The sequence below is a fragment of the Ursus maritimus genome, unplaced genomic scaffold (assembly GCF_017311325.1).
Source record: "Ursus maritimus isolate PB19 unplaced genomic scaffold, ASM1731132v1 scaffold_3, whole genome shotgun sequence".
NCBI classification, from domain to species: domain Eukaryota; kingdom Metazoa; phylum Chordata; class Mammalia; order Carnivora; family Ursidae; genus Ursus; species Ursus maritimus.
Genome location: NW_024425563.1, coordinates 83,549,750 through 83,563,607, shown reverse-complemented (window position 1 = coordinate 83,563,607; position 13,858 = coordinate 83,549,750). Strand labels below are relative to the sequence as shown.

The 13,858-nt window shown below is 44.0% G+C and overlaps 1 protein-coding gene across 8 annotated transcripts in view; it reads left to right on the top strand.

The window, feature by feature from the left end:
- NAPEPLD (N-acyl phosphatidylethanolamine phospholipase D) overlaps positions 1-13,858 on the top strand; it is a 57,952-nt gene that overhangs the window by 667 nt on the left and 43,427 nt on the right. For 3 of the 8 annotated variants that reach the window (XR_005838622.1, XR_005838621.1, XM_040644336.1), the window contains exon 1: positions 470-788. The exons of 2 other annotated variants lie outside the window; for them this stretch is intronic. Coding sequence is in view for 2 of the 6 variants with exons in the window: in XM_040644336.1 (XP_040500270.1) it covers positions 577-788 (212 nt within the window). In the remaining 4 variants the exon portion in view is untranslated. 3 more of the 8 variants (XM_040644338.1, XM_008686154.2, XM_040644340.1) reach the window with 3 other exon arrangements.

The following is a 13,858-nucleotide window of genomic DNA, read 5'->3' as shown; positions in this document are numbered from 1 at the left end:
TTTTTTTTTTTTTTTTTTACACTATTAGGCTGTGACATCATTTTAAGAGGTAATGAGCACTGTGACAAGGCAGCGCTGCCACTAATATTCATTATCTTTTGTACACACTTCAGATTAGCTTCTTTGCTGCCAGGCTCATGGCATCGTAAGTTTTAACTATTCTACCAAGTGTTTGTCTACTACGATAGCGCCGGGTATGAGATGCCACCAAGATCCCATTTAGTCTCAGCAGTTACGGCTGGTGTCTAGGAACGTGTTCATGCACCTGAAAGTTAGCTATTGATTTAGAGCAGGGTAACCAATCTGGTATGAGAAAGGCTTCTGCAGGGCGAACCAGAAGCGCGCGCTGACCGGGAGGCGGAAGGGGGTGGGGGGGTGCTAAGCGCGCGCCCCGCGGCGCCTCCTTTAACAAGATGGCCTCGGCGTTGGGGTCCGCGGGGGCGGCCATCTTGGTAAAGGCCGGAGCGGCGGCCCCGACGCTGGCAGGGCTGCCAGATTCGAAGGTCACAATGAGTGAGTGAGCAGGCCACGTGGAGCGAACTTTGCCTCAGCTTATGGGTACAGCTCGCCTCAGCGATGGCGAGGCGGCGGGCGTTGAGGCGGTGCCTGCAGCTGCTGGCGCCCTCGGCGGAGCCGGCGCGCCGAGGCCGGGGACGGAGGAACCCGGGCGCCGGCCGCCGTGGCCACTCCCGCTGCGCGGGGGCGCTGTCCCCGGGGGCTCAGTGGCCCGCAGCCCCGGAGGAGCAGCAGCGGCGGAGGCGCGCGCGCCCTGCCTCCCCCCACGCCAGGTGAGCCCCGCCTCTCCCCTCCCCTCCCCTCCGCCGCCGGTAGCCGGAGCGCTGGGAAGTCTGCGCTGCCGCTCCGGCCTCGCGCAAGGCGGCTTCCTCCCGCCCGCGGTTCCCTTTCACGGCCCGCTTTCTCCTCGGCCTCTGGGCGGAGCAGCCAACACAACCCCTCCTGGGGCTGTTTGTGGACACCTCAGCGAAGCAGAGCGCTCCGTGCGTGGGATTCCCGGTGCCGAGCCCTGCCTCCTCCTGGAGATGCTGCACTTGTGAGAGGCAGGGCTTCCTTTGAATTTCTGCACCTCGAGAGTTGCGGAGCCCGCATCTCTGAAGCTGCCTGGGTGAAGAGCCACGTTCCCCCCCAGCCCCCTCTTGGGACAGGTGCCGTCTCTGGGACTTATTTCAGATCCCATCTTCTCTGCACATCACCAGGTTGCATCTTCACCGATCGGAATACATGTGGGTGTACCTTCTTTGGCTGTATGTAAATGAATGGGTCGACAGCTACCTTAGAGCAACTTATTTCTGCTTCATGTATGGGGTTTATCTTAAAAAAAAAAAAAATCCATTCCAACAGGTTTCTTTGCTTTTGTCTTCAAAGTTAACCAGTGAACGGAAGAGCAAAAGAAAGGAGCCAAAGTGGAGTGGGGTGGTGGAAGCTGGTGCTTTCTTGAGTTTTCTGTCCCGTGGTTGTTTCTTAAGTTGGGTATTATTGCAGGCTTTTCAGAACAGATGTGCAGATATCGTTTTTTCCCCCCAATACAGAACTCGATGTGGTCCCGATGGTTTGAGATAAATATGCTTCCATGGGCTCCGTCTGATGCGTCAACACAGCAGTCGAACCTGGAAAATATTGAGAGAATGAGAAAAGTTAGCCTTTAAAAAGTCCCTTAATTCTTGTCCTTGCCTTTACTGTTATAACATGACTCATCTCGTGTGCTTTGGCTGAGCATGAAGTGTTTGCTCTTTGATAATTCTGATTAATTTATTGAGAAAGTCATTCCTGAACTCTGTGAAAATTATAAACAATTTCAATCTGTTAACAGTGGTTATCTAGCAGTTCTGTTTCTATTTTAGTTACACCGTTTTTGATTCAGCCTCAGACACAGATATCGTTTAAAAGTTATGTAATCTTTAAAAAGAAAAGATTACCTATATCCTACAACAGTCTGATGTTGTTGCAAGAAAACATGAGGTCTGTGAGAGAAGAAATTAGGGCAAGTGTACTTGTTTAAGAATTTAAGAGAGATTGACTTCAATTAAAACTGTTGTGAGTCAACTGGAAATACAATTCCAATTTTCAAAAAAATTTTTGTTACATTCTGCAGCTTTTCCTGCTGCAAGAATTTCTATAAGGCTACAAGAGGGAAAAATACTTAGGGTATTTCTCATACCCTATTTTCTGCTCACAATTCCAAGTTAAATTGTACAGATTTCATATTGTAAAACTTGATTTTTAAATTAGTCCAGGGATGATTGTACGAATGACACTTTAATATAAGCATTCCATTGTAGGGTTTTGGTTCTGTTTTAGTTGATACAGTCATCCTCTTATGTTTGTTTGAAAAGGGTATTATGTTCCTTTGGTACTTATGAGTTTGGGAAAAGGGATTTTAAAGAACATTTTGTCTGTGCTTGGAAAAGTACTATTTGCCTTTGATTATGTTTCATTCTGCTTTTTTTTTTTTTTTTGGTAGTGCTAGATTGCTGTGGATGTAGAGGGTTTTTCCATTCCACTCTACTCTTTTTATGTAAATAAAAATATGACTGTAGCTGGGAGGCTGTGTTGATCTGGCATTTTAGATTGAAAAGCATACCAGTAAAAAGTGTTTGCATTGAAGTATTATTGGGGAAATGAACTGTGCGTGTAATTAATTTTTAATGAGCACCTTTATCCTGAAGGCCTGTGAGAGCATGTATAAAATTGGCATTAAAAAAAAATCACTCGTGGGGTGCCTGGGTGGTGCAGTCAGGTAAATGTCCGACTCTTGGTTCTGCTTAGGGCATGATCTCAGGGTCGTGGGATCCAGCCCCAAAGTTGGGCTCCCCACTCAGTGCAGAGGCTGGTTGAAATTCTCTCCCTCTCCTTCTGCGCTTCCCACTCCCCCTTTCCCCCTCCAATGAGTAAATTTAAAAAAAAAATGTGATTTCCATCATAAGGTTCAAGTAATATACCGTTCTAACCGCTATATTACTGAAGAATTCTACGTATCTATAATTGGTAGCGCTTTGCTTGACTTGTCTTTTGGATTAGTAACCATTTATTGTGTATTTAAATATTAAGACTTTTGTGGCACATTATATATGAATTCATAGGACCCCAGGGGCAGTTTTGTTATGTCAGAAATTGTCTTTTGTCAACTCAGTTGGTTAGATAACGTATTACAAGTATTATGACTATAACTTACAAAGCCCTTTCAAATATTTATGTATTATTAGTTCGATTTAATAGACATATAACATGTGAAGTTATTAACCCCATTCCACAGATGAGGCAAACAGGAACCTGAGAGCCTGGAAGATTTTAGTGAAAGTCCGTTAGCACAGCAGCTCTGGTCTTACGCAGGAATATCCCTTGCTGCCCCTTGCTAGAAAGGGTTTCCAATGAAGCCAGGGTCGAGTGGGGTGGCCCAGCAAGCTTTGGGCAGCATTACAGCCATAAATGACACCCCTAAACCTGTTTGTGAGGGGTCAGTATCATCAGTTATAGAGGTACACAGATGGCATGTGGATGGATCAGCATTAATTCAAAAATGTGATTGAGAAATAACTCAGTATGTAGTTATTAAATAACTCCATCTTTTCCCCTGAAGGCAGCAGATTTTCAGGTTTCTCTAAATCGGGGTCTTCCCAGATTAAGGGACGGTAACGTATTGGCTGAACAGGAACTGCCTGTATACTTCCGTGCTTGTTTGTAATCTCTCATTTTTAAGAGTAAAGTTGTCAGAATAAAGAAACCTCAAGCTTCCTCATTGTTTCTGGCACCCCGTAAACTGGTAAGGTGCTTGTTTGTTTTGCTTATAAGACCCCGATGCTTGGACACCTGGACGGCAACAATAATTAGTTTGTAAAGTTTTCTGTATTTTGAGGGTCCTTCAAACTACAAAGATGTTTGTTCTCTTTTCAAGTCACTGTGTTACTTCCTTTGGCTTGTTTGGTGAGTTTGTGAAAAGAAGTACTGTGTATATATTCAGAATATTGTGCTGTTATATGGCTGAAGTAACTAATGATAGTTTAAAGAGTTTCTAGACTCCCTTTTTTAAAAAAGTTACGGCGCATTTATCTGTTCATGAGTTAAACTAAGTAAAATACCCTACATGAGGTGAAATGTGTCCTTTATCTTTTTATGCTGATCATATGCTCTTTGTTCCAAGTGTTTTTAAGATTTTATTTATTTGGGGGGGGGGAATAAAGTGGGGGAAGGGAGAGGGAGAAGCAGAGTCCCTGCTGAGCAGGGAGCCTGATTCAGGGTTTGATCCCAGGACCCCGGGTTCGTGACCTGAGCCGAAGGCAGACGCTTAACTGACTGAGCCTCCCAGGCGCCCCGGTCCAAGTGTTTTTAAACATAATTAGGATGAGAGCATGGCTAATAAACAGCCCAGGCTCTATCTCCAGCCACAGCTGGACCCCTGGAATGTCATGTAACCCTCTGGCCTGACTTGCTTCATCTGTAAAGTAAAGGGGTCACACAGTGATGAACTTTAGTCATGGAGTGTTCAGGTTAGAAAGGACTTTAGTATGTACTGGTCCAACCTCTTTAATTTACAGATTTCCTGTTTCTACTCTTGCAAGAGTTTTTAGCCTATCGGGATACCGCAAAACTGAAACCTCAAAATGAGACTTTTCTCCCATTTCACAGGGATGAGGTACTTTAACATTCTTGGATGAAAGGTGATTCTTCTCTCATTCTTTGCTCGTACAGTGTCTCAGTTGGACCTGTAGATGAGATGTTCGTTGGGTGTAATTGCACGTGTGCTGCTCAGAGCTTATGTAACTGGCTGAATATGAAGGCTGGTGGGCATATTGAATATCATCACAATGAAGAATTTGACAAACTCTGGATGTTCTCGGCAACGTTCTTGTGGTTAAGCATGAATATGTAGAGCTTTGTAATTCGTTTTTGCTTAGCTGCCTGAATATCTTAAATCACACTTTGTAATAATGGTCATCTCCAATTTACCATAAACTGCTCACATTTTAGTAGGTTTTGTTGAAGACCTAACTGCATTTAGATGGTAGCCCGAGGCCATAGAGTGATCACTCCTCCAGGTTTTTCTGGGACTGAGTTGGTTCTCAGGATGGGGGACTCTCCGTGCTATAACTGGGAATGCTCTGGGCACCCTGGACGTGTTGGTCCCCCTGCCGAAGGCGTCTCCTCATCGACCTTGATTAGCAGTCCTTCCCAGTTGGAAGGATAAAATGCCAGGTGGTTATATGCTGGATGAACTCAAAGACCTCTTCTCAAAGGCAGGGAAAATATCTTCAAGGCCGCCTCTATATTATCTGTTTATATGGACTATAGAACTATATAAATCATTTGTTCTTTTCTGTGTAACTTTAAACGAGAACACTTTAGTGATTAAATAGGTCACGTTTGAAATCTCCATGTATAAAATTAAAAGGGCAGTTATATTTATAAGGGAACTTATCAGGGAACTAAGTGCTTTTTACTTTGAAAGGGAAAAAAGAGGACATCGTTGAAAGCAAAAAAAAGAAAAAAAGGCTAGCCTTGCCAGCGAGACTGTGACTGTTGGCTCTATGCTGCTAACTTTGAACCTGGTATCTGTTCAAGAAAAATTTATTGGATTTTTGCAGATTCAACATGATTAATGGAAAGAGCAGTGACGGGCTCTGGAATCCGATTCAACTTGGATTGGCTCTCCAGGCCCGACTGTTAACCAGCTTTTTGACTTTATGTAAGCTCTTAAAACTCCATCAACCTTTTGTTACATCACCTTTAACATAAGGATGATCTCTGCCTCCTGGGAATGTTGAGGATTGAATGAGATGATGAATATATTTAAAGTGGCCCATAGTAAGTGCTTAGTAAGCAGTAACGACAGCCGTCACACGTGTGCCGTGCGGTGTACCCGTGTTTGATTAGGAAGGGTGATGTGTTTCCATAGCTTCCCTGAACTTCACAGCTATGGTTATTGTCTCAGTTGGGATTCGTTTTAGGAAGCTTAGAGCTGGAAAACTCAGGGTGGGTATGGTGGCCCCTGAAGTCCTAGTTCTTTGCACCATTCCCAGGAAGTGGCCCTCACCCTCTGGGTGGCTCCGGCCAGCAAGATGCGGGAAAAATCAAGGAGTGTCTCCCTTGCCCTTAAGGAGACTTCCAGAAGCATCATGGAAGACTTCTGCTTGTATCACAAGGTGTCATCAGTGTGGCTAATCCCTGGTTGGAAAGGTAGGAAAGGTGGTCATTTAGCTGATGCATAGCTAGCAACCTGAAGTAAAACTGGGGCTCTGTTACTGAAGAGAAAAGGGGGGGACTCGGTTTTATTGTAGGCCTCTTCTAGTTTTTTTGTTTTGCTGTTTTTTAGAGCATTTTTAATTTAATTTAATTTTTTATTTATTTTTAAAAGATTTGTTTACTTGACACAGAGAGAGAAAGCACAAGCAGTGGAGTGGCAGGGAGAGGGAGAAGCAGGCTCCCCGCTGAGCAAGGAGCCCGACATGGGGCTCCATCCCAGGATCCTGGGATCACGACCTGAGCCGAAGGCGGACTCTTAAACAACTGAGCCACCCAGGCGCACCTAGAACATTTTTAAAAATTTTATGTATTTTTTGGGGCGCCTGGGTGGCACAGCGGTTAAGCGTCTGCCTTCGGCTCAGGGCGTGATCCCTGCGTTATGGGATCAAGCCCCACATCAGGCTCCTCCGCTATGAGCCCGCTTCTTCCTCTCCCACTCCCCCTGCTTGTGTTCCCTCTCTCGCTGTCTCTATCTCTGTCGAATAAATAAATAAAATCTTAAAAATGTTATGTATTTTTTGAGAGAGACACAGCATGGAGGGTGCGGGGCAGAGGGAGAGGAGAGAGAGAGAATCCTAAGCAGCTTCTATGCTCAGCTCAGCACAGCACAGAGCCCGATGTGGACTCCATCTCAAGACCATGAGATCATGACCTAAGCTGAAACCGAGTCGGACGCTTAACCGTCTGAGCCAGATGCCCTGGCATCTTCTAATCTTTACCACTAGGTCACAACTTTACCACCATAGAATTCAAGGCCTCAAGAATTCCCCAGGATTTTTCAGTTTTTATTTCCGTAATTAGTGGTAGGAACGCCCTCTGTTGGCTTTTGTCTCATTGTCCTTCAGTTACTTTTGCTTCTCATATAATTTGATTCCCAGTGAGTCTTTAAGAACAATTAACTCGGTCCCAGTGAAGAATAATTAGGAGATTAAGCTCCTTTTCTTCGTTTATTCATTCCCATAAATATTTACTGACCACTCCTCATGTACAGGCTGCTGTGGGTTATTATAGACCACGTGACTCACCATTGATTGTGTTTCTTTTTCTTTTGGTTTGGCTTCCTGGGAGCCCCGAGTCAAATTTGTGACTTAGCTGGACTGAATCCAAGTCTGTGACCTATCAGACTTTGCTCTTAGCCATGCGGTCTTCCCAGGCCCAGCCCCGTGTGGTCAACTTGGGGTTCTGCGCCTTCTCTAACTTGGAGTGTGGGGCAGGGAGGAAGAGTAGGCCTGATGGCTGGCAGTTGCCAGGCTAGCATACATCTGGGAGTACAGGAAAGTCCCTTTGGTCGTTCTTCAATGCCTGTCCTACTTTTATGCTAGTGACTAATTCAGAGTAGCCATTCGTAACCCTGCCTGTGTATTGGGGTCACCCACAGAGCCTTTAAAAACTATCCGGGGAACCCCCACCTGACATTTTGATTCAGTAGCTTCAAGTAGAGTTTTTAAACCATAGGTCATTCTGATGGGCAGCCAGCCTTGAGAGTCCCAGGTTTAAGGCCTTGTGCCCAGCTGGCTTGAAAATACTTAGGAGTCCCACTGCTACCTATCAGTTACACTAGAGATCAGATCCTTAATAACCTGTTTTGACCACTGGAGGGGGAAGTGGGAGAACCCCGAGACTAGTAGTCGCTTGGTTTGGAGATAGAAGACACTGAAATGCTTTAGGGGACATTTAGCCAGAGTTGGCCTGGCTTGCCTGTTTTGCCTGCTCCTGTGATGGAAAGCTTTTCCTTTGAGCCAAAGAATCTTGCTAACTGGGGCTTCCGCTCTGGGGAGGGTGCTGATTGTAGGTGTGGCCAATGTTAGTATCCTGAGTTTGCACATTTTTCTCCCGGGGTGGGGGGGGCAGTCAGGGGAGATAAGGGGGTGAAGGGAGTGAGGATTATTATTTTCAGAATGAGGGCACTGTTCAGGGTTTAAGAAGGGTCTCCTGGTGAATTTGGAGAGTTGCTCCGGCCACAAGGACCTATGGTTTCGCATAGGAATCCTGTGGAGAACTGCGGTTTCATATTTGTTTTGAGTTGTATGAATTCCAGGAAGACCAGGGTTGCTTTTACTCAAATAAAAGAACAAAAACACATTCCAGAGTTTATTTCATTTCAGTTTATTCATGCTGTTACCCTCAGCTCCCATATTTTATTAGTGCAGAAATTTAAAAATGGATTATGTGCTTAGAATATAATAAGGTAGTGGCTTACGGTCATTGTGGGCTTATTGTGTGCCAGACGCTGGGCTAAGGATTACGTATGTTCTGTCCAATACCACAATGAATGGGCATCAGACAAACTAAGACTTAGAGGTGACAGGGATACCTGCCAAGTTAGGAGGTATTTATTGTAAAATGTTTAAATTTTTTTTGTTCCTTTCCTGGTAATATAGTTTTTCTTGATTCAAGTATATTTTAATTATATCCATTTTTTCTTAAAGATTTTATTTATTTATTTTGACAGGGAGAAAGAAAGAGCACAAGCAGGGGGAGATGCAGGCAGAGGGAAGGGGAAGAAACAGGCTCCCCGCTGAGCAAGGAGCCCGATGCGGACCTTGATCCCAGGACCCCGGGATCATGACCTGAGCCGAAGGCAGACGGTTAACCGACTGAGCCACCCAGGAGGCCCTGTTTCTTGGTATTCTTAAGATATACTGAGTTGAGGGGCGCCTGGGTGGCTCAGGCAGTTAAGCGTCTGTCTTCGGCTCAGGTCATGACCTCGGGGGTCCTGGGATCAAGGCCCGCATTAGGCTCCCTGCTCAGCGGGGAGGCTGCTTCTCCCTCTCCCCTCTGCCCCTCCTCGTGCGTGTGCGTGCGCATGTGCGTGCTCGCTCTCTCTCTAATGAATAAAATCTTTAAAAAATATATACAGAGTTGAATTTGAAGTTCCTTTGAACTTCAGGATTATGTTAGTTGACCTTTTGGGGATGTCACATGGTGCCACTCTGAACCTGCCACTACACTGTCAGCAGAGGGGCCGAACAGGGTCTGACCTCAGCAGTGCCCTGGGCCTTGCTTCCTTGTAAAAGCCCCACTGTTGGTTGGTTTGTTGTCATTTACCTTTTTCTCATGAAGGATTGATGAGGTGACATCAAGGGCAGACTCATATCTGTCTTTCTGCCATATTCCTTTGTACATGAATCAGGGGCTCGGGCAACCTCTTTGGTGCCTGCCCTGCTTTCCATCACCCTCTGTGTTGACACCAGGGCCCCGTAACTGGTTGGCTGCGTTCAGAAGCTTATGAGCCTCTTCTGTGTCCCTGACGCTGTGGATCACAGAACTTCTCATCAGCGTATAAGGAAAAGTATTCGGGCCATTTGTTTTGGAAATGGCTTGTTCTAAAAACTATAGTTTTTGGTATTCATAGCTGACATTTCTGTAAACCTATTTCTCCAAAATCTGTAGGGTTGCTTATGATGTGTTGTTTTTGTTTGTTTTGTTTTTGCTAGAATTTAGATACAGTAGACATTCAAACAGTGTTTGGTAAATGTCTCTAGAAATGATTGAAGTATAGGCCCTTACAAATTATATCTGAAATCTTTTTAAAGGGTGAAATCGAATGCCTGTTTGGTTATCAGATTGGTGATGAAATCTCTTCTGAAATATTTTAAGCTCTAAATAATCTCCTGGTCTGTCTGATAAACCCGTGAAACTACACTTTCTCTAAGTAGCTAACGTTGCTGTTCTCCGATGGAAAATACTGTGCTTATCCCCTGCTAACCCAGCCTGGGAAGGTGGCTGCATCTGAGCTAACTTTAGCTGGGAACTTCCTACGAGGGAGCAGAACTTGGGAGGGGCACACCACAGTGGCGGCCACGTTGGGGGGGGGCAGCTCTTCCGTGGCCCGAGCAGGCTCTCTGGTACAGACAGTGTGTTACAATTAGGGAGGTTGAAGGGACCTTAAGGCTGTGGCTCAGGCCTCTCATTTTACAGATGGAGAGAGTCTTAATGATAGTAAGTGACTTTTTTTTTTTTTTAAACTGTATTTATTTGAAAGAGTGCGGGGTAGGGGGAGGAGCAGAGGGAGAGGGATAAGAAGACTCTGCACTGAGCGTGGAGCCCGACTTTGGGGCTCCATCCCACAACCCCGAGATCACGACCTGAGCCAAAATCAAGTGTCCAATGCTCAACCAACTGAGCCACCCAGACGCCTCAATAGTTAAGTGACTTTTTAAAGCTTAAAAACTTCCATGTGGACAGTCTCGACTTACTATGGTTTGACTTTCGATTGTTCAACTTTATGATGGTGGAAAAGCCATACATAGTCAGTAGAAACTGTACTTTGAATTTTGAACTGTTCTGGGCTGATGGTTCATGGTATGATTCTGGCAGCTACCAGGCCCCCAGTTGCCCCGTGATCCTGAGTCAACAACCGACACACTTAACAGCCGTTCTCTCCCCCACACAACCATTCTGTTTTTCACTTTCAGTACAGTATTCAATAAATACATGAGCTGTTCAACGCTTTGTTACAAAACAGGCTTTGTGTTAGATGATTTTGCCCAACTGCGGACTAAGCGGTCTGTGCATGTGCAAGGTAGGCTAGGCTAAGCTGTGAGGTTTGGTAGGTTAGGTATGTTAAATGAATGTGTTGATTTTCAACTTTGAGTATTTTCAACTTCAGGATGGGTTTGTTGGGAATGCCCCCCTGTTGTAAGTAGAGGAAGATCAGTATAGTAAAAGTTGGGACCAGAACTGAAGCCGGAAGTAAAAGAGAATGCTTTTCTCCTCATTACCCTTTCTTTTCATCAAGGATCTATGAAGACCAGTTTCTCTCTTTTTTGGGGGGTGGGGGGAGAGTGCATTTGTGTGTGCGTGATCAGGGGGGAGGGCGAAGAGAGAGGAAAAGAGAGAATCTGAAGCAGGCTCCGTGCCCAGTGTAGAGCATGATGTGGGGCTCGATCTCACGACCCTGAGATCATGACCTGAGCCAAAATCAAGAGTTGGACACTTAACCAACTGAGCCACCCAGGTGCCCCTTCCTTCATTTTCTTTATGGGATATATATTTTTATGGGTTATACTTTAAAAACCAGAAGCTTTCTTTTTGCATATTGGATTGAGACAGAGCCGGGAGAGAGGCCACATTTTGAAAGTATATTTTTGTTCACATCTTGGCTGAAGGAATAATGAATGAAAAGGTCACATAACAGATTGTATCCTCAATCTGAGGATACACTTAGGTTTCTCAAGTAGCAAGCTAGTCTTTCCTCCCCATATTCCCCAATCTTTTCAGTTAACTAATTACATCATTTAGGTGTTACTGATTACACCAGAAACGAATCTGAACTTATCGTTTGCATTATTTTTAAGATATTGAGGTGATAACTGTCATTTCAGTAAACATCCTGCTTTATGCATGTTTTCTCAATTTGCCCTAACCTGCCATTTTAGTAGGATTATCCTAAGGATTCCAGTTGCGGTGCCGTGGGTGGTATTTTAGAATGGGCTTTGGTCTTAAGCTGCCTTGTTCATTGTTTCTAATTCTAATCAGAGCTTTGCTTTCTTATTTACTTATAGGAAAAACTCTTATTATAGAGGAATCACCTACAGTGTATGTATTTTGGTGACTTAAAATCTTTTTTTTTAAAAAATATTTGTGTGTGAGAGAGAGGGAGAGAGCGAGCACAAGCAGGCTCCCTGCTGAGCAAGGGGCCTGATGTGGGGCTCAGTCCCAGGACCCTGGGATCACGACCTGAGCCGAAGGCAGATGCTTAACCACCTGAGCCGCCCAGTTATCCCGTGACTTAAAATCTTTTAATAGCCTGTAAAATGACTTTTTAATTCAATATATTGCATTTTGTCAAATAGCAAAGAATTTTCAAAGCCTGTTCTGTAATCAAGAACATTTGTTGTCCTTGATTAGCTTTTGAAAAGAAAACATGTTCTCTAGTTGGTTTCCTGGAGAGTCAGGTTGAGTTCTGCACTAACTCTTCTCAAAACTATCAATTCTGAGTCTTTGGTGCTTTTGGTAAGGTAGCATTTCTTTGTGAATTACTTCTGTCAGATGACAGAACACAATTTAGTAACAAATTCCATGTCCTGGGGAGCCTGGGTGGCTCAGTTGGTTAAGCGTCTGCATTTGACTCAGGCATGATTTCAGGACCCTGGGATCGAGTCCTGAGTGCTTCTCCCTCGGCTTCCCCCCACTTGTGCTCATGTGTGCACATGCACACTCTCTTTCAGCTAAATGGATAAAATCTTTTTTAAAAATTCCATGTCCTTATTTTAAGGGAAAAAAACACATGGGTCTGGGGTGTATAGTGCTTCAAAAGCAGTGGAACACTCTTCCTGAGGAATTTTTTTTGCAAGAGTCCATTTTATAGAGCACAGAAGAGGCAATGTGGAAATAGGGCATGATTGGTTAGGAGGTCAGGGATTTTCTTAATGGGCTAGCAAATCCTGTTTTTGGGGTAAGGTAAGCTCGCTCAGCTGAGTTGGAGGATGGTGATAGGATTCCTTGACAAGGTTTCCCATGAGTGCAGGCTGACTTGGGTTTAGATCTGTGGGCCAGGCCACACGGGCAGCTTCCGTTCTGTGGGTCCTGATAAGTGAATTAACTTGATCATTTGTTGAAGTAATTTTTCTGTCTATAATCAGATGAACACCTTATAGGACAAATTTAAAGTTCTTAACACAGGAAAATATTTTGATTTTTATAAAGGACCAGGAAACTTAGATTTTTTTATAAAAATACTTTTAACATAAAATTTTTAAGGAAAGAACAATGTCAGCAATCTGTTTTTAAGTCTGCCTGGAATTCTAGAATGTTCTTTTACTTGAAAAACAGCTCAATTGGATCAAAAGGTTCTAGTTATCATATTCCTTGTTTCTACTGAACTTTAATAATAGTAGTTGTCACAATTTGCATTTGGATAGTGCTTGGGAATACTAACCCATGATGTCACTGTCCTCATTACAGCCCTTCAGGGAGACATTTGGTAGTTATCTCTATTTCACAGATGAGTAAGGCCAGGTTGAGACAGGTTAAGTTACTTTCCCCATGATAATCTCTAGCTAGTTAGTGGTAAAGCTGGAGTCCTGTCTTCTGCAGCCCCAGCTAATGTTCTTTCACTTTCGTGAAGGTTGTTTGGTGTGATAGATAGATTTATATCATATATACACATTTATCTAAATGTATTTTACGTATATATGTATACACATATGTATTCTAATATATTTTTGACTCAAAAATTATTAAAAGTTGTCACAACTTATTTTTAGTATGCTCCCAGGTCTTGTATATTAAGCTATTTGCTTTGTTTTCCTTTAACTTTTTAGTGAAACTGGTTGTTAAGTCAACAAAGTGAGGAAAAAAAAAGAGAAATTCACTGATAACAAACAACGCAGTCCTTTCTTTGTTGATGTATGGGCCGTTCATACCTCCCACAGAACATTCTCCCTTTCATTACCCAGTGTACTTCCCACGCTTGGACATATCGCCCCTCCCTACCAGACTCCTGAATGCATGTGGGGAAGTCTGTGTTGTCTGTGAGGGATGGAGGGAGTTTAATTGAACCTGGGGAAGCCCCTTGCAGACACTTCAGTGAATTGAAATAGTTTCATTAGCTATGTTATCTAGGATTATGTTAAAAGGACGCTTTTCACTAAAGCTA